This window comes from Electrophorus electricus, chromosome 19 (assembly GCF_041902795.1).
Source record: "Electrophorus electricus isolate QZ-2024a chromosome 19, ASM4190279v1, whole genome shotgun sequence".
NCBI lineage: Eukaryota > Metazoa > Chordata > Actinopteri > Gymnotiformes > Gymnotidae > Electrophorus > Electrophorus electricus.
In genome coordinates, this window is record NC_137515.1 from 14389235 (window position 1) to 14417020 (window position 27786).

Consider the following 27786-nt stretch of genomic DNA (forward strand, 5'->3'; position numbering starts at 1 on the left):
AAGGCTTTAAGGTAATAGGATGATGTTTATTAAAGTCTTATTACACTGTAATAATCTAAATTCTAGGCCAATCAGCAGCCACAGTAGGGGTTTTTTGTTTATTTGTTTTTTGGGGGGTTTGGTTTGTTTGTTTTTGTTTTTATAATGCTCACCATGTCCACAATAGCAGGTGCATATTTCACCTTTGGAGGAACAAACATGGTTAAATCTGGTTTCTGTTTTTAAAACTCTAAATTTGATTGTAATCAACGTAAATGTGGCAAGCTGCTTGTGAAAGCAAAGGAACTACACAAATAATACGCATTGTTATTAACTCTGCAAAAAATGGATTCTTTTGTTGAAGGTCTTCCCTAATGACAATGCTTGAAGCATCAGACACTCTTGTCTGGCACTTCACCAAAAGACAGATTAAAAGACAGAACTTTTGCTAAATATACACAGGAGGGAGACACAGCAAAATACAGATGTTCCTAATTGTTTCTGGAGTTCCTGAGCCATCCAGCAGACAGATGCTCAATGTCAACCTCTATCAAATATTTACTGCCAAGCCAGCGCTAAGATTGTTTAGCTCCGCTCTGATCACAAATGTTCCATCTTCTCTCAACATATGCTGGTGAAAGCACTCTGTGTATGAACTATGTAACCTTCTGAGGTTTTGACTCAAACACACACAGCTCCAGCGGATAAGACGTGTTAGTGAGTCACATACATGTTCTGACAGGTTAACAGAAATGGTCACTGCAAGCGCCCCTATTCAACTACTTGATTTATGCATGCATGAATGTGAGAGAGAGAGACAGACAGACTAAATGTTAATAGAGAAACATAATAAGTCTGTATTTCAGACCCACAGGTGGCGTATGTCTTTGATTACACCAAGAATCTGTACATTAGCCAAAATAATCAGTGTGAATAAGTGACTCCAATCCCATAATTGAAATGAAATTACTACCATAAGCAAATGACATGGTGCCCAGTGTACCAGAACAGCATATTCCGATAAGCAGGTCTATTAGAGACAAACTGACACAGAGGTATAACATTATAAAAAAGCATTATAGGCTGTATACTAGGGTAGATGCTGCTGTGTGGTCCATTCCTCTCCTCCGTTCACTAGGGTGGATGCTGTTATGTTGAGTCCATCCCTGTGTTCCGCTGCTCATTTATATGATATGTGACTAAACACCGTGGTGCAGTAACACATTCTGCAGAGCCATTCATCAGCACGTCAGTCTGTCACATATGTGGCATTTGGTTCGAGAAGGCACTCTAGCCCAGTCCATGATAAAGGGGAGCTCCTGCCCTCCACGGGATGAGGCATATTGGATCGGCCAAAGGATTGGGCAGTGATCGTGTGACTCATTCTTCTCACAGAGATACGGTTAAGAGTAGGTGTTTATAGACTTCAGTCACCACCCAATTTATATATACAGACACCAGCTTGCACACTGAATATGTTCCTCTGTCTTTTTGTCTCATCATGGTCCACAGTCTAATGTTTGTCCGCGGTGGTGGTGGTTAGAAAAAGGTGTCTCTACATAAAGGGCAGGTGGACTTGTTGCTTGACGTGAACCATTTGTACTGAAACAGACAAAGGACAAAATATTAAAGAAAGTTCTGAAACCAACAGAAAAATAGCAGTCGACTCTGCTGTTACCTGCTTGTTATCAGAAAGCAAGAAGGTCGTGTGGGTGTGTGTGGGCGTGTGTGTGCGCGTCTGCGTGGAACTGTACTCACCAGGCAAGCCGAGTGGAACTTTTTCTTGCAGGTGCGGCAGGCTTTCTTAGGCAGCGAGTAGTTGGAGCCGTGAATGACGGAGAAGCAGATCATGCAGTCCTCCACTCCTTCGAAGCGCTTCTCCACGTTATTCTTCCACAGAGACAAACCCTCCATAATGCTGCCGTTCTATACGCAACACAGGCAGCAGAGGACAGAAAGAAGAATGGCTTCAGGTTACATGGGTTTTGCAAGCACCAGTGACCCATAGTTCGATGGCTATCTTGTCAGGTTCAGGAAATGGAACAGGAGTAGTACATTTAGATTCCATTTAGGGCTGGTTTCCCAGGCAAGGGTTTAGTTTGAATGTCAGAGTTAAACCTAAACTCAATGAATAAGAATTTTCAATTGTTTTTATCCATTCCTCAAGCTAACTGCATAGTCACAAGCCAACGCTATATTTTACCAAGCACTGTATGTCTGTGTATTGTGTTTCTAGAACTCTCCCCGAGCCACAAAAGTGTAAAATCCATTCTAGGATGAACATGACACATGGCAGATAGCTGTTGTTGCGTGGTGTGGGGCTCCCACCTGGTGTGTGAGGTAGGTGCTGAGCTGGAGCATCCAGTTTCGCCACTGCTGCACCGCTACTCCCACGCGACGGCCGCTCTCCACCGAGATGGAGCCCAGCGGGTAGTTCTGGGGCAGCTGGATCACCAGCTCGATGAAGATGTCGTCCACCGAGTATGTGGCGATCACCTCGCGCGTGGCCGAGCGTGCCTTTACCTGCAAAGCACGGGGCCAAACGTTCATCACACCAATGAACGAGGCCGAGGACAGCCTCTTAAAAGGACCACCTGCATTCTGTTGATTCGCAATTCGAACAGGATGATGCATAAGGTTACTGTCGATCAAATAAAGGGCGTGCTAACAAGGTTCAAGCGCTGGTGAACTTGGCGCACCACACCGAGCACAAAGCACCGAGCACGCCGCACACAGCACTCCGGCTCAGTGAAGAAAAGGCCCTTTCGAAATGTAAACCATTAACTGTTGCAAAAACTTTCTCCCCCGTTTGTTTGCGTCTTACCGTCATGCTCTGGAAGGTCTGCGTGCTGGACTGCACCGAGGCGATCTCCTGCGCAGAAAGCACTCCACTCACGTACTTGCTGGTGAACTTGTCCACGGTGCTGAACACGCGCTTCTCCTGGCTGGTCCACCAGAGCCGCACCATGGCTGGTAGGTCCTTCAAAGCGCAGTAATACACGGAGCAGGCCAGGTGGGGAACCTCAAACTGCACGCCTTCATTTTCTGTCACACAGGAAAGCCCAAACACACACACGCATTGAGCCTGTGTCTTGGCAAGCAGGGCTTAAATGGCTCACAAAATGTGGACTATGCGGAGTGCTCAATTCATCTGCTGATGCTACAACAAAGTGCCCTGAAGGCAGAAACATAGTCTTTACTCTGTGTGTGTGTGTGTGTGTGTGTGTGTGTGTGTGTGTAGCATGCCAGTTTGCACTAAATCCCCATTTGCAAATTGTCCCTTTGTGGGATGAATGGATTTGACGTGAACCAAACAAGAGTGGAGCTTGCACTCACGCCGCAGGGAGAGGGACAAGCTCTCAGTGAAGAAGCTTTTGGGCTCCTTTCCGGCTGCTTCCGCCAGCTGCCCCGGGAGTGTCGGGTTCTCCGGCATGAGCCGGAACAGATGAAGCAGCAGTGTGTGCAGGGAGCGGCTCTTCCTCAGATGCAGGGAGTACTGGACACGCAGCTGTAAACAAGCAACAGCGTCACCAGCAGCAGGAGGTGAGCGAGTGCACGCGACCTCAGGAACTGGGGATGCACGCTCTAAAAGCATGGCCACAGTTTTCAAAATATGCATTCCAACTTTTTGTAAAAAAGATACTTCGGGCGTATGGAGGACTAGACGTAACCAGCAGGCTCTGTGAAGAGAGATGTCTGAATAGTGAACAATGGCCTCATGTCTGTTACACAGAAGTTTGCTAGTAAACACAGCTGGCAGGGATGGGAGAATACACTGGCTTGCTTAAGTAAGGCCTCAAGGGTGCAGGGATTCGTGTGCAATACAATAACAGCCGATGCTACCAGAACTGCCTGCATCCTGTGCTACTGGGACTTTTAACATTAAGCACTGTGCATACAAACTTATGCAAAAATATACAAAATTTAAAGGGTGTAGCGGTCAATTGCTCGCAGGCCCGACATACACCGTACCTGGGAGGGTGCGGCCTTAAAGAAGGTGAGGAGGAGTTTCCAGGCCAGGAGGTATCCCAGGATGCAACAGTGCTCCGTGCTGAGTGGGACCACCACAGCAAACTCGCCCACTTGTATGCTACCAAGAATACTCTCCAACAGCTCCTCTGTGGTCGTGAGAATACTCATTATCGCTGCTGGAGGAGACCTGCGCAATACAAAGGTGCACTGAGACAAAGGCTGATGGTGTTCAGCTTCTCACGGCTTTTGTTCACTTGGTTCTTGCATCATATAAACCTGGCATCATCCAGTCTTCTGTTGAATCCCTTATTTTATATACTGTTAGAAAGTGCACTAAGATTTCCTGCAATTTCCATGTTTACAGGCCAGGTAACTGGCAATCAGCGTACGCAGTTGGATTTCTAAGTCAAACACCAATGAAAGACCAAAAATCCAAACCCACAGCCAGCTCACAATAATGCACAAACTGTCACAATAAATGATTAACTCTACCATCAACACAGAAAAACACACAGAGACTCTTACAAGCTTGGCTCTTCCTCCTCTTCATCATCAGATTTAGCATTGGCACGTTCACAGTCGCTTTCTGGTAAGAGAGGCATGACCCTGAGAAAACGCCATTGAAACACAATAAACGCTTGTTGTTATGCACATTGCCATGATAAAAACCATGTAATGACTGTTATTCTTCTGGCCTTGAACTGCCAGCAAGAGTAAACTCGGTAACAAGATGGTAAAAGCCATCTGTTTTACTTGTGCAGCATGTGGTAGACGGCCAGCTGCAGGGGCCGGGCCTTGAAGATGAGTAGCGGGGTCAGGGTGTTGAGCAGGGACTGCAGACCGTCGGGCAGGCTGCTCCTCTGACCGGCCACGAAGCGGGCCGGGAGCTTGTTGTGCGTGAGCAACCGCACAGGCATGTGGACGAGGGCCTCACCCACTGCCTCTGCTACCGCCAGAGGGAACAGCTGCTCGTCTGGCTCCGGGAATTCCGCTGTGGGGAACTTCTGGTTAGTGCACTGCTCTGTGTTGTGGATGCTCTGGTTCCGGTTGGTTATGGACACGTTTAAAAACGAGCAAAGATACACGCACGGCTGAGTTCGTGCAGCACCCCAGCTATTCGGAGAACAGAGCTGTGGGGTTTTAAGCCGACTCTGAAATAAAGGAGCTTCAGTCAATGGGACAATGTGAAAGCGAATAAGGCCTTGTAGGTGAATCAGGACCCACCAGGAATGTTGACCAGCAGAGGCAGAAGCAGAGTGTAGACACCCTCCACAAAAAACTCCTGCCATTCCGAGCTGAGCTCAGGAGGTAGCTGCTCGGCCAAACCAGCAGGGAGCGCTGCGAAGAACTCGGTGAGTTTCGCAATCAGTTCACAGTTAGCACATACAAACTGTTGCACCCAGGGGTTCCAGAATGACCCACTGCTCTCGCTGGCGGTCTGTGGACACAAACACACACAGACAGATGCCAGTATTAGCCTGACCAAGCATAGCACATTAGACAGGTTTAATTGAGAACTGCCCCAAGCAGCACCACTACCGATATGGACTGATTTTGGATTACAAACAAAGAACAGCTCACCTCTAGCCAGGCCAGCATGGAGCAGAGCAGGAAGTCCCAGTGAGTGCTGCATAGGACTGTGGGAGAATGGTCCACCAGCCAGCACAGGAAACGCATCATCTCTACAGGTAAGGCCAGCTCAGCAGCAGATGCCTTTCCCAGGTCACTGAGGGGCAGACAAAAGGATGGATGAACACAGGTTCAAAACACAGAGATCTGCACAGTTTCACTGTGAAGCTCTGCATGCATACTCACTATCGGCACTAATCTACTGCCACATGTGTCAGTGATAGAAAGAAAGGGCATTCGCACCATACTCCAACAATACTCACTAAACCCAAAATTAATTCAAAAATATTCTTTCTCTAGCACACATTTCCAGTATTTAGCTGATGCTTTTATCCAAAGCGACTTACAATTATGACTGAGTACAATTTGAGCAATTGAGGGTTTAAGGGTCTTGCTTAGGGGCCCGAACATTGACAACCTGGCATTGCTGGGGCTTGAACCAGCAACCTTCCGACTACAAGTCAAGCACCTTAACCACCGAGCTACCACTGCCCACACACAAACAAGCTGGCACACACACATACACACACCTGCTAAAAAGGAACCACTCCTCTCTGCTGTTGCGGCACTCCAGCACGGTGGCTACGACCGCTAGTAGGATCTCCTCCTCAACAGGAGTTGTAGCCTGTAGACAGCAGTTCAGCACAGCCAGACACGCCCAAACGCCTGCAACCAAAGCCACCTGACTCACTTCTTAAACAAGTCCAACGGGGCTCCTGTATGACCCACTCCGAATCACAAACCTCTCTCTTTCGTTATCTGTCGATATCTGTATTGTTTATCTGATTATCTGTATTATTTGGACGAGACGTTTGCTGGTTTGTGAGCACATGAGAGCGGGGACAGTCTGACTTACTGTGGGCAGAGTCCTGCACTCTCTCCTGCCAGTTAAGCAGGTCAGCCACAGACAGAGAGATGAGGGCTTCTCTCTCCGCAGTGGCCAGCCAGGGACACAGCACCTGAATGGTACTCACGGTGTGCTTTGAGAGAGGATAGAAACTTGAGAGAGGGAGAAAGACAGACACACACACACACACACACACACACACACACACACACACAGTGTCAGATATGGAACATGGCCTTCAATCACGCCGCTGTGCTGAGGCATTTGGTGAAGCCGGCCCTGCTGGGCTGTACTAATAGCTTTAACATTAGCGCGTCCTGAGAGACGAACATCTGGCAGCGGTTGGCGCGACTGCTCAACCCGGGAGCTCTGCTGTCGAGCTGCTGCCACACATGTACATTCGTTCCCCCGTATCCGCGGTGATGCTCTTTTGTGAGATGCTGCCCTTACCTCTCTACGTTGTCATAGAGACTCTTAATGATGGCAGCAGCTGGTCTGCCCTTCTGAATGTAGCTTGCCAGCGTCAATGACCAAAGGTCACCTTCTTCTCGTGACCTGAGATTTAACCCAACATAACATCTCTTGTTAAATTACCCTTGCTAAAAACAAATCTAGGAGATCTGCAGTCAAGAGAGGCCATGCATATGGATATCTAAATACGGATATTAATAACTTTGGACAGCCTAATTAGAAAATAATCAATATTGTGGAAATGGAACAGATTAGGATTTGGACCAAGATGAGTGTATTCACCTTGTGAAGAGTGTGTTCAGGAGCCCGGCTTCAGCCAAGCTGGGGCTGCATGCGTTCTCGGCTACATTCCACTCTTGGAGCAGTTGGTGATATTCAGCCACCATGGCAGAGCAATGCTCCATTTCCTCACACCACTGCAGAGCGTAGAGAATTTCTGCAACTACACACACACACACACACACACACACACACACACACACACACACACACACACACACACACACGAGTACTTTAATCATTATGTAGAGGCAGGCCTCACCTAAGGCTATACATTTTTATACATGCTTCATTTTGTCTAAATAAACAGGGTCATGTACAGACAGATCCCAGGCTTGTCTTTAGCAAAATGCTCATTTGCATCTTACCAGTTTTATCAAAATGCTCGTTTGCATCTGCTTTCATGATCAAATTTTCATTCATGTGCATCTCCTCATTCGTTAAAAAAGTCTTACTCATTAGCCTATACATTGACTAAAACCTTCTCGTTTTGAATGGGTGAAGCATTAGTGGTATGCCTCACCCGTATAGCTGAGATCAGGGTGCACCGAGGTGTCTGTCTCCTCCTGCTGTTCACCAACTGGTACTGCAATAAAGATGATTCTCCCTAGCAGAGCACTGGCACACAGGTGGGCAGGAAGCTTGCCAGAGGCCCTAACACTCCACACCTCCATGCAAGGGCAGTCCCCACACGCTCGGAGGCGCCCAGCCAGCAAGGGGCGCTTTATCCACTACATTTCAGCAGAGGGGAAAACAGTTTTTGCTATTAATGTCATGGCCTCAATCTTCATGAAACTCAGAACTGAATAATGCAACAAGACATATGAACAAGGGAATAGAAACACACGAATCTAAGTAATTAAATTATAAAATAAAAATCTAATTCAGATGTAGACTGAGCAATTACTGGCTGCACTGGAACATAATTCTTATTAGAATGGCCGACAAGCACCCAGGATTGTGCTCCAGCCAGTGTGCAGCCAGCCTGGCTCATTTTTTCATATGGTCCATCATCAGAAGATTTTCTTCCTGGGCTGAACTAAGAAAGCTGTTTGCAAGAAGAGATTTCCAACCAACACAACACACATTTAAAGCTGTGAAGAGCACAATTAGGCTAGCTGTGAAAAATCCAGGCTCTGCATGAAAGGTAACTGCAATTGGCAGGAAAAACCTGTCGGCTGAGCATGAGGCAGCAAACGACTGGCCGCGCACCTGAGGGGGCAGGGCTTGTCTAAGGCAGAACCACTCCTCTTGCGTGGGAGTTAGGGAGCCGATGAACTGAGGCAGCACGCAACCATTCTTCTGGGCTGTGGCCAGAGTCTCCGTCAAGCTCTGCACTGCCTGGACCAGAACCTGCAGACTACAGCCAGCATGTACAATATCACTTCGCATCATATCCAACACAAAGAGTCTTCTACTACACAGAACCCCACTAAAAGCTGCATGGTTTGTATATGAAATTTACAATAAAGTACATATTACTTATTCATACATAAGACTGTTATTACACAAAATATGTACAGTCTTCTAAAGGTGTATGAATTTCACAAATATTTGGACTCAAACATCCCTCTTCAGTTTCCAGCAATAGTCTGCCAGCATGGAAGGGCTCCACTTGGCACCGATTTTCCATAGGCCTGCATGATATGTGAGTGTAATCGGTTTAAAACTATTTATTTCAAGTAGGCAGCTAGCAAGAGAGCCTACGTTGCCTAGCTAACAACTGCGTGTGGTCGAAAGAAATATAAAATCAGTGACAGATCTTAATTTTTATAACCTTGAAAATATGTCTTAAAATGGGACATGCATTGCTGCACACCATGAGTTCAGTTCAGCTGTTTTTTTCTGATGCTTGTAGTTTAGCTACGTAGATAGCTAGCCATTTTTCCCCTCAAAAAAATTGACATCGGACCACACTTTACTTTCTTATTAATAATGCACATTACAAGAGAGCACCAATTTCACAAGCAGATATGTGATCCCTAAAGAAAAGGATAAATTGCAAGCTGCTTTTCATAAATGTCATTTGAGTCCCACACCGGAAAATGTGCCTGTTCATCATGTCTACTGTCCAGTTGTTAACTCACTGAAGCAAAGTGGCGGCAATCAGTGATCATCTTTAGTTTTTTCACCAACCCTCCCACACTTGATGGGTGGCGGCAGAACGTACAAAATGTAAACATTATTTTAAAAAATGTAACGGAAGGAACATTGACCAAAATAACGGTGTAAAAGTACATTTTTGACCTCACAAATGTACTCGAGTCAGAGTATAAAGTACACACTTTTAGAACAACTCTTAAAAGTACAATTTGTTCAGAAAGGAACTTAAGTAAATGTAACGGAGTAAATGCGGATTAAATTACTACCCACCTGATGATGCAGTGTCCACCCACTTTCCAAATCACCGTGTCATTACTATATCCCAAAATAGTGAACTTGCCTGCATTACAACAAAAGTTTGTCTCTTCTCCTTAAAAGCTATTTTGACTTAGAAATACAATGGTTTCCTTAGGATGACAGAAAATTACAGTCCCTCTATGGCGCAGGGCTGTAATTCTAACTCAGTGCGATGAGGAGAACTCCTGCTGTGGTACCTTTGCACGCTGAGGATGGAGGTAAGGAGCTGTCTTTTCACCCAGGCTGCAGCACTGTGTAGGAAAGTGCCCTTCGTGACCCCCGGTCCCAAATGAGTGACCAGCGAGTGTACTCCTGCAGTGTAAGCAAGCTTCAGCTTTTGGAGCAGAGCATCTGGTACACACACAAGCGCACACACACACACAGACACACACACACACACACTTTATAAGTCATTCTGCATTAGTAATACCCAAATATTACCTAAACACCACACAAAACTTGGTTGTCAAGCTTCACTTTCATTTTCTGCTAATTTCTCAAAAACAAACAAACAAAAAAAAAAACAACAGAATTCCAAAGTTACATGTATCATACCCCAGAAAAATACAAATCTAATGGATTAAAAGTTTTCAGTACTTTTGAACAAAACATTTATCCTAGTGACGCACTGACAATATGCACAGAACAACTGCGACGGTGAGTCTCCACACGGAGTAGAGGCTCTCCATACGCAGCAGGGAGGCACCTGAGAGGTGTGTGAGCGCCGGGTCCTGAGCACACAGCTGGAAGGTGGTGAGCAGCAGGTCATTGGCAGCAGGTAACAGTAGGCAGCCTTTCACCGAGGAGAAGAAGTTTGAAGCTACGTCAGAGATGAAGGAGACGAGAGGTTCCATGTTGCCCGCGTCGCACATGCCTTTGGCCTCCGACAGCGTGGCGTGCAGCCGCTCAATGATGCGTTCCACATACACCTTACCGATCAGCGGCTCTGGAGGGCGGGGCCAGGGAAACACAGTGAGAAGACAAGCAACGCGTGACAGCCCTTCAGTCCTTATTGTGAGGTGTACGTACCAGAAAAAGATGCAAGCCGCAGGACAGATTTAACACGGATTTTAGCACATTAACATCATGAACACATGTCATCAAGCGATGATGAAAAATGACCAGTCAATGCAAACTAACAGGACATGTGCATGGGTGTTGTGCGCTGTTTACCGTTATTGTGTTGCTGGGACAGGGCCAAGCTGATTAGAGCCCAGCTGTGACTGTGCTGGCCCGGCAAGGCAGAAAAGGCAGAGGGAGACGCTTCCAGCCCCACGGTACACAGCTCGCCAGCCAGCCGCACCAGACGTTCTCCCAGCACCGGGTCCCTCAACCAGCCTCCACACAGCTCCAAATGGCCAGCATTCGCGCACGCCTGACACGCAGACACAGAGCCCGAGCAGGGAGCTGAAGCTGCTGCTTCTCCTACACATCACAACAAGTCCGGCACCACTCCACTGGGAACTGCCAACGTACCTTTTGGACAATCTGAAGTAGAACACCCCATTTTAGGTCCATCTGTTGGGAAGGAGGATGACAAAGGAGGTGGTGATCAAAACGATGTGCAGTGGGCACATGAAATCCTGCGTGAGAAACAGTTATGGCTGGGAGTCTTACAGCAATGCGGTTGAGAACGAGGGTTTGCTCCGTGTTCGAGCCGCAGCAGCGCAGGGCGCTGAACACCATGTCCACCAGGAGGTCCGTGTCCTTTCCGTCGTCCTGCCGGAGCCACAGTGCCACCCTCTGCAGCAGGAAGCGCACGGCAGGATTTTGGGCCAACGCGCCCAGCTGGGTATCCGGCTCCACCTTCCCGTGCCCTGGCCCCAGGAGCACCCCGAACACCTGCGGCCTCGGGAAGGCCCGGAGCAGGAGCGCCAGGAAGCGCAGGTGCTTCTCCGAGTCGCGCTCGCACACATACACCACGCTCAGCTCAGCCAGCTGGCACACCAGCTCCAGCAGGTGGCCACTCGGCGGCGGAGGTTTGCGTTTGCCAAACCCGTCCGCGGGCTCGGTCACCGGGCGTCCGGCGGAAGGGCCATCCTCTTCGCCCTTGCCCTCCTGTTCGGCGAAGCAGATCTTCACGGCCTTCTTCCCCTTAGCCTGCTTTCGGGCAGGATTGTCCGGGTCATACATGACCTCCAGCAGAGACGCGATGCCCTCCAGGGCCGCCGGCTCCGTCTCCTCACAGTCCACGCGCCGCGCACACAGGCTGCCCAGGCCCTCCCAGAAATCAGTCAGGAGCCTCTGGAAGGCAGCAGCCTCGTCCCCGGTCACCCGCTTCTCCCAGGAGACCAGCATCTCGGAGATCTGAGGGAACAGGGGGCCTCTCTGCAGTGCAGGGGTTCCCAGGGCTTTGTCAATCAAAGGCAGGAGCTGTGAGAGGAGAGGTTAAAAGAAGAGAGGCACAACAAGAAGTGCACTTTTAAGGACATGACCCTTTTTGCCATGGTTTTACTTAAAAGGACAGCGAAAGAGCAACTGCCTACTAGTCCAAATCAATACAAAGCGCCACCGTGCCACTTCAAGAAAGTGAACTGCAATGTTAAAATGTACAAGTGAAAAGACCTAGGAGCTCACTTCTAGGTCAATATTTCAAAAGAATTAGTTGAGAATAAGACTGTGGATATTAGACCAGCTCTGTACATTCATAAACTTACACTCAGAAGAATATGAAACAATCTTTAGTAGTCCTGACTGAAAACCAAAACAAAGCAATGACTACAGCAATAACTGTGGAAGAGATTAAGTACACTGGTACAGATGAATAAGTCACCAGATTGCAATGGATTTATAGCAGAATGGTACAAAGCTTTTCAGAAAAAATGAACTCCTAATCTTGCACCGCAGAGCAACTCAGCACTGAAGAGGGCTGAAATTCCTCCCTCCTGGAAATAAGCTAGATCAGCTATACCAAGACAAGTTAGAAGCTGGCTCTTACAGACCTGCATTAAACATAGACCTTTATACATCTGTTATGGCTAAAAGCCTGGTTTGCCGAACCTCATTCTCTATGGTTAAACTGGTTTCATACTCCAATGACAAACAAGACGATATTCGGTGCGTGTTGCATATAATGCAACAGAACAAATTAATACATTTTCACGAGACCAAAGAGCCAGCTCCCTGGAGCTGCCAGAGCACCCATCTAACCTTCCTAAGGGATGGTCTTAGTCACACTTGTTATGCAGATGATATTCTGATTTATGGGGAGTTCCATCGGTCCTCTACCCGAACTAACTACCCGAAGCAGTTCCAGATCTGGACCTTTATCAGGGTACTAGTTACATGTCGGTGAAACAGAAATTCGTACATATAAACTTTGAACCATCCAGATATATAAGAATTTACAATCAGGCAGCACAAAACAGAGCAGTAGTGTACTGGTGTAATCCAAAATATAAGGCACATGGAGAACCTTACAATGTATAATATTCCTATACAAGCAATACCGGATATTGGCAGATATTTACATTTAACTGTTGCTTTTTTCCAAAATAACTGACAATTATGAATTAATATAATTTGAGCGATTGAGTGCTAAGGGCCTTGCTCAGGGTTCCAAGAGTGTCAACTTGGTAGAAGTGGGGCTGGAACTGGCAACCTCCTGATTACTAGCCGAGTACCTTAGCCTAAGAATGTAGTTTGGTGGACTGTATTAAAATGGGGGGGGGGGTGGCATATGGCTCAGAATGCACACCAAATAGGTTGGTAAGTGGATTTAAAATATTGGTGATAAAGGCGATAACAGCTACAGACTCCTGGTTCGTAATAGCCATAAATATTCAATATTTCATAGAGAAATAATGTTTTATTTCAAAACTACGTATCGCACACATATTTGTGTGTGTGTGTGGTGGGGGGGGGGGGGGGGGGGGGGGCGTGTGTGTGCGCGCGCACGCATGCGCAAGATGCCAAAATAAGTCAATTGAGTAGCCACTCCCATCTCGGTCATTTATACAAAGATTTTTTTTATCCTGTGTGAATCAGCCAGAAATATCACAGACATCCTGTAGTAATATTACATTACCCCAATAAGACCTAATGGGTTTTATGTGTAGTATTGTGGACAAAGAATAAAAATGATGAGGAGTTTCCAAACATTAGAAGAACACTTTCTATTAGAGAACCAAGATTTGCACAGACAGCTTCAAATTTACTTTAAGAAAGTAAGAGGGGTCTTGAGGAGCCGCAAACTGAAGTAGTGGAATTATTAATCAATGCACATACATCTAAAGACAACGTGTGGCATAAAACCATTTCTAAGATCTATAAAGACTGTATGAATATACACTCAACAGAATGTCAAACAAAATTGGGAAAGGGAAGGAAGTTACAGATGAAGAATGATCATATATATGGAGATTTCAGTGGGAACTCTGCTTCATGGAAGGAATGGAAGGAATTCTGTTGGACAAATATAATCAGATGTTTTTATTACACCAGAGCAGACAGCCCATATGGATGATGTTGCCCCAGTATGTTGAAGGAATTGTGGATGCCAAGATTCAAATAGCTATCACTTCTTTTGGGAATATCCAAATATCCAAAAGGCTTAGGAAGATACAAAGGAAACTCCACAGCATATATTTAGAAGGGATATATCTAGGATGTGTAAATTACTCTCTGTTTCGTTTATGTTCACCCTGAAACAGGGAAAAAAACAGACAAAGACTTAATGTCTGAGCTTTTAGTCACTACAGCACTAGACCAAGAAATGTTTACAACCAGAAAGCCCAACTATAGATAACTAGATAGAAGTAACTAAAGAGCTACATAACAAAAAGATAACTTTTTCTCTGTAAATATTATGCTGGATGCATTTAAAAGCACTAATAAATGGATCAAGTATTTATTGGAATTGAAATTTGATAGTGGGAATAATAATAAACAACTATATATATATATATATATATATATATATATAAAGAAACAATTCAGTTTTACTTTGTCTGCAAGGAAACAAATGTGGACACAATTTAACTAACAACTACATTATCTAAACCCATCTGTTGAACAACTGTGAAAATTGTGTTACTCTGTATACAATTATTTTGTTTCTTTTGGAAGAGGATTTTACTTCTTCAATTAGTCTGCTATTGTCTTTTTTCTTATAATGCAGTATTTTCCCTAAAAGTGTATAGATGATTAGGTTTTTTTTTTTCCTTCTTGCATTAATGAAAGGGTATTGTTATGGAAGATACAAAGAAAGATTTGATACACTCATGGTCAAACAGAACATAACATTTAAAAAAGGCAAGCCTCAGCACCCATGATCAGCACAGCTGCAGTGATGTACACAGTCAGAGGGGCACTCACCTGCTGGCAGAGTAGCGCACTCTGTAAGGCCCGCTGCTCCGCCCCCTCTCCTGCGCTCTGTAAGGCCCGCTGCTCCGCCCCCTCTCCTGCGCTCTGTAAGGCCCGCTGCTCCGCCCCCTCTCCTGCGCTCTGTAAGGCCCGCTGCTCCGCCCCCTCTCCTGCGCTCTGTAAGGCCCGCTGCTCCGCCCCCTCTGCCACACTCTGCAGCAGGACAAAGCGCAGGCACTCCATGGTGGCATAGACGATAGCCGCACACTCCGAGGGGCTGGCTAGTGCTCGCTCGCTGGCCAGGCTAGGACAAACATCAGACAGACAGTCACAGACACAGCCTGGCCCACAGTACCCTTCAGCACTGACGGCCGTAAGGAAAGTTACGCGTATCGGGGGGGGGTGGACCTCGTGCAGCTGGGTTCAAACATTATGCAACTCTACCTAGACATCACGTGATAGAAGAGTCATATTAGTGCTGAATCATAAGACTGTAAAAGCACTTCAGATACTCGGGTAGACCAGACATAGTGCACTACAGTTTCTGTAGTGACAGGCGCATTACCCTTGTGTGATGGAGGAGAAGAATGTGGTGCAGAAGTGGAGTTTGGGCTCGGTGACCTCTGCAGGCAGCTTGCTGAGGAAGGGCAGCATGTTGGGGTGCAGCACGGTGGCCAGACCACGGCCGCCCTCCGCCAGCAGCGCCCACAGCTTGGGCAGCACCCCCTTCCTGACATTTACATGAGACCAACAGTCCTGCAAAACACGCCATGACGTGATGAGGCAGAGTTCCAGAGCTGCTTGTGTTAGTGTGCATCAGTATATTAAACCAAGGGGAACCACATTTACTACAAAATTCAAACCTGAAGAGATGTAAATGAAATCACACTCCACGTTTTCATATACATAGCTATTCAGTGACATGTAACTTTTTTTTTTTTTTTTTTTGATGCTTCTCCATCCGATGTAGATCTACAAATACATACAGAACCTGCAGAACTGCAGGGAACAGAACAGGCAACAATGTCACATCTCGGGACAATTTGGAGACAACTTGCTTACAGTTAACAGAAAGGGAAGGTGGTGATTGAATCATGTTCTCTGGAAATACCCCTCTGGGTTTCCAAAACATTGCACAGGTGGGAAATAATACAGGTGCAGACAGGAGACAGGGAGCCAAGGCTACAGCATGTCCTGCCACCATCAATGCATTACAAAGCGATGTCGCAGTGAGACGGGACGACGGTTCCTGACCTGTATGCTGGAGATAACGTGCAGCACAGCCTCCCAGAGTGGTGGCAGGACCACAGGGTCGGAGTCATCGATACCTAGGAGCACAGCGGAACACACTCGAGCCGCCTCTGCCTGAAGCAGCTGAGGAGTGAGCTCACACAGAGCCGCCACAAGCTCAAAGAGCGCCCCTCGCACCTGGAGAAGAGGGCTCAACTTACAGCTCGGCACAAACGACGGGCAATCACCTTTCTCGTCAGGTGTGGTCAACTTAAACAGTGAAGTGCACAAGGACTGATCAAGGAGAGGTTCATGCAGTCACTTAAAGCAGTTACTGACAGCAACATGTGGCCTTGAAAAACACTTCCTCACGGCTTATCCGGCTCACCTGTGGGCTTTTGTGCTTGCTGTATTTCCAGAACTTTCCCTGAGCAATAATGTTAGCGAGTCGCTTGGCGAGCGCCTCGCAGTCCGACTGAGGCAACACCGTCAGCAGTCTCTTTAGCGCCAGCAGAGAGCTGGTGAGCAGACGCATGTACTTGGCCTCTCGCTCCTCCTCTGGCACACTCCTGCACGTTTTTACACCACACACAAGCACATCAGGACACGCAACAACCACAATGCAAAAATACCACATATGTACCATTAAAGGTCTGCCCTGTATTCTAAGACAGTACTTTGTAGGAAACAGTATTCTGCAAACAACTGCTTCACATCCGCACCAACTTACTGTGGGTCACTGAGCGTGTCTGCAGTTTCCTTCAGCAGATTGTCTTGGAGCACCTAGGGAACAACGGATACAACAGTCACGTGTAGCAACAGAACACAGTGGGAATCAGCGGTTACTTTAAGTCAGGGATATCCAAGTTCAGTCCTGGAGCTCTCCCGCCCTGCAGTATTTAGTTCCAACTGCAGATTTTACCGAAAGACGTGATTAACTTTGTAAGGCCAGGGTTGGAACTAAACTCAGCAGGGCGGCAGATCATCATCGCTTTATGTAACGGCACCTGCATTGCTGTGAGCAGGGATTTATTCCTCAATTAAAGAACGCAAGCGGCGGCAAGTTGACAAGGGAAGTAAAAGGCGGACTTACATTCAGCACTTCCTCCTTACAGAAGCTAAGAGCCTCTGGCTGCTTGCTAAGAGGGAAGGCAGCCTGGAAAGCGACGGCAGCAGCAGAGGCTGCAGGGGAGTATGTGTCACACTGCGCTACGAGCCAGTGGCCCATTAGGCCCTTCAGATAGGGGGCGAGGTTTCGCTTGACTTTCAGAATCAGCTGCTCAAACGCCTGCTGCGCAGCCTCTCGAACGCGCCGGTCGTGATCCTGATGCAAAGTGACCATACCGACTCCATAAGAAAACGGCACACGGAAAACAAACACCAGCCCAACCAAACCGATTCCAGTTCTTTGGTATCGGCCCCGATTCTCAAGGATAATGAATAAAGTCTTACCACTGATATTTTGCAGTATATACGCGGCCAGTACGGAAGAACCCCTCTAACTACGTCGGATTCCCGCTCCTGACACATGGCACCAAATTCTTGTACAGCCTGCAAGGACAGATCATTTATACAGATCATTTATAGACCATCCTGGAATCTACACATATTCCACTCTAAATGCACATATGGACAAAAATAAAATGACTTTAAATGGTCCAGTTTAATCTGGCTGGTATTAGGTGATTCTGAATCAGACTTGTACACATGAGAAGAACAAGCATTCTATCAAGTGTTACACATTAACCCTGAATTTACTGAAGAAAAGCTGCGTAACTGCATACAGCTGGTATGGGCCACTAAAAGAGATCGTAAAACAGTACATAGTATTGGAGAGACAGGAAAGCCTTGCAAGCATAGCCCATCTGTATTAAAGATTAGAAAAACATTTACTGCGAATCCACAATAGACAAGGTCTAAGTTAAGAGGTTCCTCAGCTGGTCCACATGCTCTGGTCCAGCTCCCAACAGTCCCTGGTCAGATAATCAAGAGCTCTGCAGTTGTTTGATTACCTCGATCAGTTGTATGAGGAGCTGGAGCAGAGCAAAATCTGCATACAGGTTCCAAGGACTGGACTGAAAATAACCAGGCGTCTAACTCCAACAAAAATTTACTCACCTTTAGTTTTGTGACTGTATCTCTCTTAGACAATTTTCTTAAAACCAAACGAAAATCAGCATCTACCAGATTGTCTATTTCTTCTGCTCCGTGGACAGCAGGCACATATCCTGGGTCATTTGAGGTTGAAATGCCAAATCCGACAAACCCAGGAACACTGCCACTTTCACGGGCCAGTAATTCGGCAGCTCTACCACTGCTGGACGGCTAAAGCAAGAACAGCGGGAGATGTGGAAAGTGACTCTCCATCATGACACGACTGCTACACAAGACATCCGCAACTGTTAATACTGTAAATGTCAACGTGACGTGCTCAAGTCATTGGTTGGTCAAAACTTTCAAGCTATATAACTGACGTTAATTATTTTTTTTTACTTCATTGACATTATTGTTAATAAAACCTCCTTCTAAACCTTATAATCCATGTATGATAAGAGTATTTGTATCCACAGTGTGAGACACTGGACTGCTCTCCTAGTCTGGAAGTGGCACGCAATTTAGCACATTAGCCAGCTAACTTCCCAACAAGCTAACCAAGACTTTTAATGGCAATAAGCCTTCGATCACGTTGACATTGCCTTACCCGAACATTTCCTTTCGTTCTTTGTTTATTCTTACCACCCATGTTTTATTTTGTTTGATGTTTTCTCTACTGTAACTAGCACATTCAGTATTAGCCTGCTACTGGTGCACTTTAAAACCATCGCCTGTTTATGACGTAAGGCTGCGACCGTGCGTAATTTTCCGGCGACCGCCGAGTCCGAGGCCCCACATGTGGAACCTAAGCTCCCCGCAAATAAGTAAAGGTATTTTGGTTTCAGTTATACCTTTAATAATAAAATTATTTGTCCTCTTTATTTTGATAAGTATCTAGCTAATACTTGATTTACTTATGTTTATACATGAAGTTTATTACGTGAAACAAACCAGCTGACTAAATAACAAGCGAGCTAGCTAATTAGTTGAAAAGCTAACATTGTAATCTTGGGGCGTTAATTACGATCAAGGTTATCATGCGTCAATCGCTTTGTCTGTTTTTGTCAGTCCCCGTGAGCCCATCTTTTTCAAAATGAGCGGCGACGTTGAGCGCATGCTGATCCAGTTCCAGGATGAGGCTGGTGAGGCTCTTGGATCCCCCTTCGATGTACCGTTAAATATAACCCCGGATAAACTACAGCTGGTCTGCAACGCACTCCTACAAAAGGTAAGTGGCATAGAGCCCCCCGGCCTCGATCGTTGAATGTTAACTCACTCTGGTCGGCTGTATATATATATATATATATATATATATATATATATATATATATATATATATATATATATCTAAGTTATGTGTCTTAACGCTTGGGTTTCTTTCCGTTCTCTTTTGAAATCATCCCAACCTTCTACATTGACAGCCCAACTTTGTTTTGCGCCTTTCTTTGTCCGGCCCTTCGGTTTGCGATAGGAAGAGCCAGTGCCGCTGCTGTTCTTCGTGGGCGATGCGGAGGTGGTGTCATCTTTGGGGACCTGCGTGCAAACGCTGGGTCTGGAGACGGAGCAGGTGCTGCCGGTGGTATACCAGCCACAGGCTGTGTTCCGTGTGAGGGCTGTGGCCCGCTGTACCAGCTCTCTAGAGGGTCATACCGAGGCTGTCATCTCTGTGGCGTTCAGTCCTACTGGCAAGTGAGTAGTGTGGCCCTGATTCGCTTCTATTATCGCGGTTCGTTCCTCAGTTTCGCTGCATGTGCCAGTTCATGTTACCGCCACTCACTGTTTAGTGTTGGACAAGAGTCAGCAAGTTGTGCAGTGCTTGGTATTGTTTTAAAGTTTTCTTTGTGTGAATGTCATGCCTCAGATACCTGGCCAGTGGGTCTGGGGATACAACAGTGAGGTTCTGGGACCTGACCACAGAGACTCCTCATCACACTGCCAGAGGTCAGCTGTGCTGTATATCAAAGTACAATCAAAGGTTGTGTTAAACTTAGACTTCGAGGCTGACAGATCCTCTGAACATTATGTCGTTAAGGACACACACACTGGGTTCTGTCCATAGCCTGGTCTCCAGATGGCAAGAAGTTGGCATCAGGATGTAAGAACAGTCAGGTGAGTGTTCACAGGCTACAGATGGTTGTGTCATGGAATGGCACTGGTGTTCTTCAACCTGTGCATGTCATCTGTGTAGATTCTGCTGTGGGACCCAGTCACGGGGCAGCAGATGGGGAAGGCAATGACCGGACACAGTAAATGGATCACTTGGCTGTGTTGGGAGCCACTTCACCTGTAAGTTCTGCTGTGTGTACTGATGTTACTGTGTTTGGTTTATTGTGAAAGCCCTTCTTGCTGTGTATCTGCTTCACAACAAGAGCATAATGCTGCCTTATAAATGCTCATGACATGCAACTATGTAGCACTACAGCTTAGCTCGATGGCCTTGAATGAGTTTTTCCTGCACCCATCTTCTGTATAACATGCCCCTACCATGTCTACTCTCTCATCCTGACAAAGGAATCCAGAGTGCAGATACTTGGCCAGCTCCTCTAAAGATGGCTCCGTTCGGATATGGGACACCCTGCTGGGCCGCTGTGATAAGATTCTGACTGGCCATACGCAGTCCGTCACATGTGTTAAATGGGGAGGGGACGGCCTCTTGTACTCTTCATCCCAGGATAGGACCATTAAAGTCTGGAGGGCCAAAGACGTAAGGGTCAACAGGCTGTGTGTGTAACAGAGCCTTTTTTCCCATTTTGGGTCTTAGATCTTCACTATCCATTATTCTCAAGACAAAAGCTATAGTAATATGCCCCTTTCATTGCTTTAGGGAGTTCATTGTCGGACTTTGCAGGGTCATGCTCACTGGGTCAACACGCTGGCCCTCAGCACTGACTACGTGCTCCGCACAGGAGCCTTCGATCCCGCCACCGCTACCATCAACCCCCAGGACCTTACTGGCTCGCGTAAGACACCCAGGAACAACTTCACGTACAGTGATTGTGTTTTTACAATAATGCAAAACCCAAAACTACCCTTTGATTTAATGTTAATTTGTGTCATACAGTGGACGAGATCAAAGGAAAAGCCCTGCAGCGTTATAACAATATCAGAGTAAGTGTGACACTTTCAGTTTGTTTTTCTAGAAAAACTTTACATCTGTTGCATTTATGTGACATTGGGTCTGATCTACAGGGAAAGGATCCTGAGAGGCTGGTGTCTGGTTCAGATGACTTCACCCTGTTTCTGTGGAACCCAGCTGAGGAGAAGAAGCCTTTGGCTCGTCTGACCGGACACCAGGCTCTGGTCAACGAGGTGCTCTTCTCCCCTGACACGAGACTGCTTGCCAGCGCTTCTTTTGACAAGTCTGTCAAGCTCTGGGATGGCAAGACCGGCAAGTAAGGCCTTCAAACTATAGTTCATTTCTTTTATGTTGTTGCTTCTAGAAGGTTTGGTGAATTGCCATTGATACTGATGCATTTCCAGTAGCGTACAGCAGAGGGCGCACGAGTAATATTAATGTTGAATTGGTCTGTAATTTCATCATGGGCTTGTGTGAGTCAGAAGAAACCAGACATTTCTTCCTAGCATGTTACACAGCTCTTAGACATCTGTCAAACCCGAACATGTACGGTTCGGGACTGTGTTGTGTCCTGGGCGCAGGTACCTGACCTCACTCCGAGGACATGTGGGGGCCGTGTACCAGGTGGCGTGGTCGGCAGACAGCCGCCTGCTGGTGAGCGGCAGCAGCGACAGTACGCTTAAGGTGTGGGACGTGAAGACAGGCAAGCTGAATGTGGACCTGCCCGGCCACGCCGATGAGGTGAGAGGCCCAGGAGTGTCACCACCCAGCTCCTGCGGCTTCGTACGCCAGTCCTGAGCGAGAGCATGATAGAATCATACTTTAGATTAGACTTGAAGAAAATGTCTAGAAGAGAGAAATATGGCCATGTGTATCTTTTTTTTTTTTTTTTATTATTATTATGCTGATTGCCACGTGTTTGTTGCTTGCAGGTTTTTGCAGTAGACTGGAGCCCTGACGGTCAAAGAGTGGCCAGCGGAGGGAAAGACAAGTGTTTACGGATGTGAGGAATTCTGTGCGTTCTTGCAACCGTTGTGGATTGTGTTTAAATCACACCACTTGCTTTAAACACCTGGTATGTCTGCTTTTCCTCCCCCTGCTACAGATGGAGGAGGTAGCTGACACAGCCTCCAGTCCTCTGCCCTGCATTTGTCAACCAATCAGGTACCTAGTTTCCCAGCCAATCATATGCCTTGTTGCCCCCCTTCGCTTTCATCATCCGGCGAGCCCAACCCTCAGGATGACGAACAGCTGTGTCATTTTGAGAAACGTTAACCTAATCACCCAGTGCCCTTGCGTGCACTGCATCACCTAAGAAGACCGAGTGCAACGCTTGTGTACACTGATCTTGTGCCACAGAGGACCAGAGGAAGAGAAGTGCAAGATCAGTCATGGCATCACATCTTGGCTTAATGAAACTGTGCAGTTACCTCAGTCAAGTGGGTCTTATGAACTCACCACTGATGAACTAATCTAATCTCTGTAATCCCATTCATACCTACAGACACACCTTGTGATTAATTAATCATGGGGAATGCACAGGGTAATGGGGTCTATTCTCTAGTGAGATTTATCCATTAAGATTAAACTAACTATATATGTAGTAAAATTGACAAGATCCATGTTGTTACTCTCTTCCGTGGAGCAATTTTAGAAACTAAACAGTTATCACATCATTTGATTCAAAAGCTTCATTGTAGCAGTACTTAAGAATGTAGTCAAATCTGTGTTTTCCTCTGAAATCTGACGATGCCTACAGATCTTTTTAATCTTTGAGTCATTGGCTAATCCACTTAGGTAAAGAAAAAGACAAAAAATGTAGCCCACATAAAATTGAATTCTAAATTCCAAATCACTTGCTCTTTGGGACATTTTTGTCTGAATGGTGATGGTGAAGATAAATTCACAAATAAGAAGGTGAATAAGTGAAGATAATTGGAACCAAGCGCAAGCCTGGTTGTTCCCCTCTCCTCTGTCCCTGGCATGAGGTATCGGGACAGGATGGATCAGATCGACCTTGCAGGTTTTCCTAAGGGCTTTAGTGGAATTCTGCAGAGAACACACCTTGTCTGTTGGGTCAAGCACTAAATCCAACAAGAAACTATTGGCTTATTTCCACACTTTTTATTTTGTAATTGGTTTGTTGATCCAATACCTTACTCGGGTTGCAATGAATGGACTGTTGCATTATTTATCTGAATGGCAAGGTAAAATCACACATCAAACTTCAGAGAAGTGACAGCGGTGAAACCATATTCCACGCTTTGTTACCATCTTATTAGCGCAGCAACTAGAAAAAGCTGCACTATACATATGTGTGTAAATTCCAAGCAACGAAATAGGACGTCTTTTATTCTTTTGGTTTTTAGTAAGATTAAGAACGTGGCGGTGAAGACACTTGCATGGTTTTATATTGAAGAGCAACCAGTAATACTCATCACAACTGTATGCTAGACAGAAACTTAAATTGTGCATCAGAAAACCACATGAGCTTTTTTTCCCCCTCTCTCCTGCTCATGCTCTCTTGGCTTTTTTTGTGTGAAGTGTGCAGACACAGATGGCTGCCTAATCCACTGCTCGCAACCGGGGAACAGTGCAAGGCTCAGGCTCTTCACTTGAGCGACACCGCCAACTGCGTCTGCATGGTCCGCCCTCTCTAGTTGGGCAGCGGGTGACCCCTCTCAGTCAGTTGGCCACGCGTTGTTCAGAAGCTTGACGACCTCCTCGTACAGGACAAAGACGATGGCCACGTCGAGGCACACCCGGCCTAGCCGCGGTACCGTCCCTTTATAGAAGCTATGACATATGGAAAGCCATGTTAGAGGGGGGAAATGGACATGTGTTAAGACGTTGAAGATGGTTAACAATGCTAAGAAAATGCATACGCTTGAGGCCCCTCGTTTTTCAGTATCTGGAAAGCACAGTCTAGAGTGTTCTTATAACGATGGGCTTCCAAACCCTATAAATAGGGGGAAAAAATCACCAACTTGTATATTGGCCTGAAAAAACTCAAATGGCTCTCATTTTGAATGTAAAGCTCGCAAATGCAGAGCAGTATACCTGCATCCTGGTCTTTACCACATCCAGGGGTGTGTTTCCAAACACACTCGCTGCCCCTGCTGTTGCGCCAAATATGGCTGTGACTAGTGGGTGCATATCGCGTGTTGGGTCATCGCCTGGGTACAGAACCAAGAGCATCAAATATCTGGTCTTTGTTAAAATTATATTAAATATCATGACCCATTATTTGGTCAACAACTTTGAGTGCAGTTGCGTTGGTTCACTTACCTTTGTACCAGTTGCGTAGGAGGTTCATGACATAAAAGCGTATCGCTTGGTTGGACCCCTGTTTCAGTATTGTTGCAGTCAGACCCTGGTATGTCCCACGAACCCCTGCCAAGACAGGACAGTTGTTACAGTACATATTTCAAATGCCATGGCTGTTTATAAACAGGTGCCACAGAAGAAGCCACATTTTGTCCAGCTTAAACCTTGATCACGGATGATTTCACGCACACCATGGAAGAATCCTCTGTACCGTGGCTGAAGAGAGCACTGGTCGTGGATCAGCTTCACCTGCAACAACAGGGAGACATTTAGTTAAGAAGTTTAATGTTCGTTTATTTCAGTAGGTTTTCCCACAAAACATGTTTAGTGCATTTCAAATAAAGCGCAAGTCATTCCTGGAATAGCAAAGTACTGTAGAGCATCATGGATGTGTTTGGGTTTTTTTGTTTTTTTTTTTACCACAGTTCAGGTGAGCAAGACAATGTGTGAATTGGTCCAACCTTGAGAGTCTCCATTGGGCAGACCACCAGCACGGCCTCAGCGATGCCTGCCCCAAGCCCACACAGCCAGCTGCGAGTGTTATCCAGCCGACCACTGGCATCTCGCATTGGGTTGCTGAGAACTTCAAATATCCCAAACCTGGCATTGAATGACCACAAGAGAGGAGGTTAAAAGGAAGGAATCCTGCCATGTAAAATGGCTCTGGAAATATGGTCCTCCATATTGTCTTACCGGACCGCAGACTTGGGGATAGAGCCGTAGAGCAGTGAGCTGAGTCCTCTATACAGCCCTCGCAGACCATGGTCCTGTACCGTTAGCCTCACACAGTCTCCTAAGCGCACACCGTTTAAATCCACATGTTCAACATTTTCAGACTCTTAAATATTTAAAGCCTCAGCTACTAATCACTGCAGGCGTGGGTATGAAAACAGAGGCACCTGGCAGGGTCCTGCTGCCAGTGTGGCATCAGTCCAAGCAAATCTCTGACTCGGGCCATAAATAAAGTGCTGCAGCAGACTGGTTCTCCTTACCTATCCCTCTGAACCGAGGGGGGTTGGCCCTCTCGTCCAGCTGCAGCTGGGTCTTTATGTACTCTGTGGGGAAGGTGATGCAGATCTCAATGGCTCCTGCAATGCCACCTGTATACAGACCGTCACCAGGAATAGTCAGCAAAGCAGATGGGCCAAAGATAAAATTGATTTTAATCTTTTATTTATTATCAGTGTTTGTTGTGTGTTTTGTTGTTGTGGTTGTTGTTGTTGTTGCCCTGTTTGTTTATTGGGGGGGGGACACTTTCTTTACTTTTAAGGGCCATTTTTGAATCTGCTAGTGATTCTCTCATTATCCAAATCAAAAACCCGAGCCTGTTTATTGCCAAAGTAATTGTTGCCTTGTGTTTTTTAGCAGTTCCTCAGGTCTGGGCCCAGTGGCAGGTAAATGATGATAAAGCCAGGGCCAGTCTTAATAACGTCACCGGCAAGACAACAGGAGGCCAACTCACGCTAGCTAAGCCAACGCAGGACGTGCTAAAGTCGTTGGCCAGCGACAGAGCCTCGCAAGCACTACAACACCGAGGCGTTTTGTAAAAGGTCACGGGTATCGCACCCTTGTCGTTCAACGGGTCCGCAGACATTTGAGCCAGCGCCGGTGCGGTCATGTGGCGAACGACGCAAGTAGGGAGCTCTGACAAGCCACCAACCAAAACAAACGGCGCTTACTCGCATTGCGTGCACATTATAAAGCATTTTACCTGCAAGAATCGCTTTTCCCGGGTGAGTGACTTTCCTCCCGCCTATCGCGGCCGCTGCTAAACTCCTTTTTCCAGCGCAAACGCTGCGAATGGAGCTCAAACTACCCGCTACGCCGGCACGCAGACACGGCGGCGCACTCGGGGTCGACGCTGCGGGATGCTGCTGTGATCTGCATCCCCGTCTGAAAATCGCATCTCTACACGGTCCGTCTGAAACGGAAAACGGCTTGTACAAGGACGACATTTTACTGGTAACTTCTAACCGCAGACAAGCGAACAAAATCACCGTGCGTGCGTTTACCAAATAAGACGACTAAACAACGTACGCTTGTCTAGGACGGTACCGACACAGCCGCTGACACGCCACTATGGCTGCTGCTGAATATTACAGCAGGTGGAAGACGAGTGGCTCGGTCATTGGTCTATGTATATTATTTACTTAATTTATTAAAATATTCCAGCTACTTAATATTAGCAATCTGTCAGCCGATCGTGTTAAAGCTGCAGGTTTCGCGTTAGCGAGTCGTTTTGCTGGGAAAAATTGGTTAGCGTACTAAAAATATGAAGCTTTACTGAAATAAGCATAACGTCTGCATATACTTATTTTTTTCCCTTTTTTTTTTACAAGAAGAAGTGCCATGTTATTCACGGATTCCTGAATTACAAGAGCCCTCACTGAGGAGTGTGTGGTAGCAAGCATGACAGGAGTGACTGACAAGGGCAAGATGGATTTACAATTTATTTTGACATGCTTTCTGACTCATGGATGGATGTGGGCCTTTGTTGCTGGTTGCCATGTAGTCACGCAGCGGGATAAATGGTGGCCGAACACTTCAGATATGTGTCGATGAGGCACCGGTACACGTTGAGCCGCTGCTCTTCCTCTTGTGTGTCTTCCTCGCAGGTGTATATCCTGACCTGGCTCACGAAAACACGTCCTCCTCACAGTATCTTCTGAATCATATCCAATTTTACAGCATCAGATTCAGCTCATATACTGAGGAGCGAACATGCATGTTCTTTTAATATTTTCTGTCTTCAGCAAGCTAGCAAACAATTTGAATGTATTGGTAATACGTATTAACTAAACTAGCAAAAATGCTTAACATCATACTTTGGAAGAAGCACATTTGTACAATTATAGTTTTCTACCATGTAGGCTTATGTTGAGCTGTGTCACCACAGCTGTGTGGAACTCACGTTGCCAGTTTTGAATGCACACTTCTTTTCCAGGTTGCCTTGCAGCAGGAAGTTCATAAAGCTAGTGTGAAGGAAAGCCCAGGCCTTCAGTTAAACCAGGCACTTGCACGTCAGCGCAAATTCACTCAACTTGCCATCCAGAGACTCGTGACAGATATTCAGGTCTAGGCTCAGCTTCTGCCCCAGAGGAGTAGTGTAGTGTTGAGGCTTTAGCACACATTAAATTGTATGGCATGTTGTTGAGTATCTAGGCATTAGTTATTTTGT

The 27786-nt window shown here is 46.4% G+C and overlaps 3 protein-coding genes across 6 annotated transcripts; 1 reads left to right on the top strand and 2 right to left on the bottom strand.

The window, feature by feature from the left end:
- Positions 1–5: 5 nt before the first annotated feature.
- ltn1 (listerin E3 ubiquitin protein ligase 1) lies at positions 6–18958 on the bottom strand. Of its 2 annotated transcripts, XM_027024753.3 has the most exons (30): positions 18813–18957; positions 18230–18436; positions 17564–17662; positions 17205–17435; positions 16842–16894; positions 16500–16680; positions 16136–16309; positions 15447–15637; positions 14894–15185; positions 11195–11950; positions 11054–11095; positions 10751–10952; positions 10284–10523; positions 9775–9928; positions 8390–8537; positions 7701–7908; positions 7181–7340; positions 6878–6982; positions 6437–6579; positions 6111–6246; positions 5533–5677; positions 5176–5389; positions 4705–4942; positions 4477–4557; positions 3952–4138; positions 3316–3487; positions 2804–3024; positions 2308–2502; positions 1738–1905; positions 6–1581 (listed from the first exon to the last, which is right to left on the bottom strand). In XM_027024753.3, the coding sequence occupies exons 1-30, from the start codon at positions 18852–18854 to the stop codon at positions 1519–1521; spliced, it is 5448 nt and encodes a 1815-aa protein (XP_026880554.3). In that variant the 5' UTR covers positions 18855–18957; the 3' UTR covers positions 6–1518. The 2 variants fall into 2 exon arrangements, with proteins under 2 accessions (XP_026880554.3, XP_035391122.2); XM_035535229.2 differs by lacking the exons at positions 6–1581; positions 1738–1905; positions 2308–2502; positions 2804–3024; positions 3316–3487 and having other exon boundaries at positions 3998–4138; positions 4477–4537; positions 18813–18958.
- nle1 (notchless homolog 1 (Drosophila)) lies at positions 18898–24985 on the top strand. 3 transcript variants are annotated; one of them, XM_027024749.3, is made up of 14 exons: positions 18899–19035; positions 19274–19433; positions 19677–19894; positions 20067–20146; positions 20238–20314; positions 20394–20491; positions 20717–20909; positions 21030–21165; positions 21267–21313; positions 21395–21597; positions 21863–22022; positions 22214–22284; positions 22387–22445; positions 23826–24985. In XM_027024749.3, the coding sequence occupies exons 2-13, from the start codon at positions 19299–19301 to the stop codon at positions 22397–22399; spliced, it is 1431 nt and encodes a 476-aa protein (XP_026880550.3). In that variant the 5' UTR covers positions 18899–19035; positions 19274–19298; the 3' UTR covers positions 22400–22445; positions 23826–24985. The 3 variants fall into 3 exon arrangements, with proteins under 3 accessions (XP_026880551.2, XP_026880550.3, XP_026880549.3); XM_027024750.3 differs by lacking the exon at positions 23826–24985 and having other exon boundaries at positions 18898–19035; positions 21054–21165; positions 22387–23133; XM_027024748.3 differs by lacking the exon at positions 23826–24985 and having other exon boundaries at positions 22387–23133.
- slc25a1a (solute carrier family 25 member 1a) lies at positions 23943–27786 on the bottom strand. The gene is made up of 9 exons (XM_027024751.3): positions 26320–27786; positions 25601–25708; positions 25302–25401; positions 25070–25208; positions 24773–24857; positions 24570–24674; positions 24342–24457; positions 24167–24240; positions 23943–24077 (listed from the first exon to the last, which is right to left on the bottom strand). Exons 1-9 carry the CDS (start codon positions 26561–26563, stop codon positions 23963–23965), a joined length of 1086 nt encoding a protein of 361 aa, XP_026880552.2. The 5' UTR covers positions 26564–27786; the 3' UTR covers positions 23943–23962.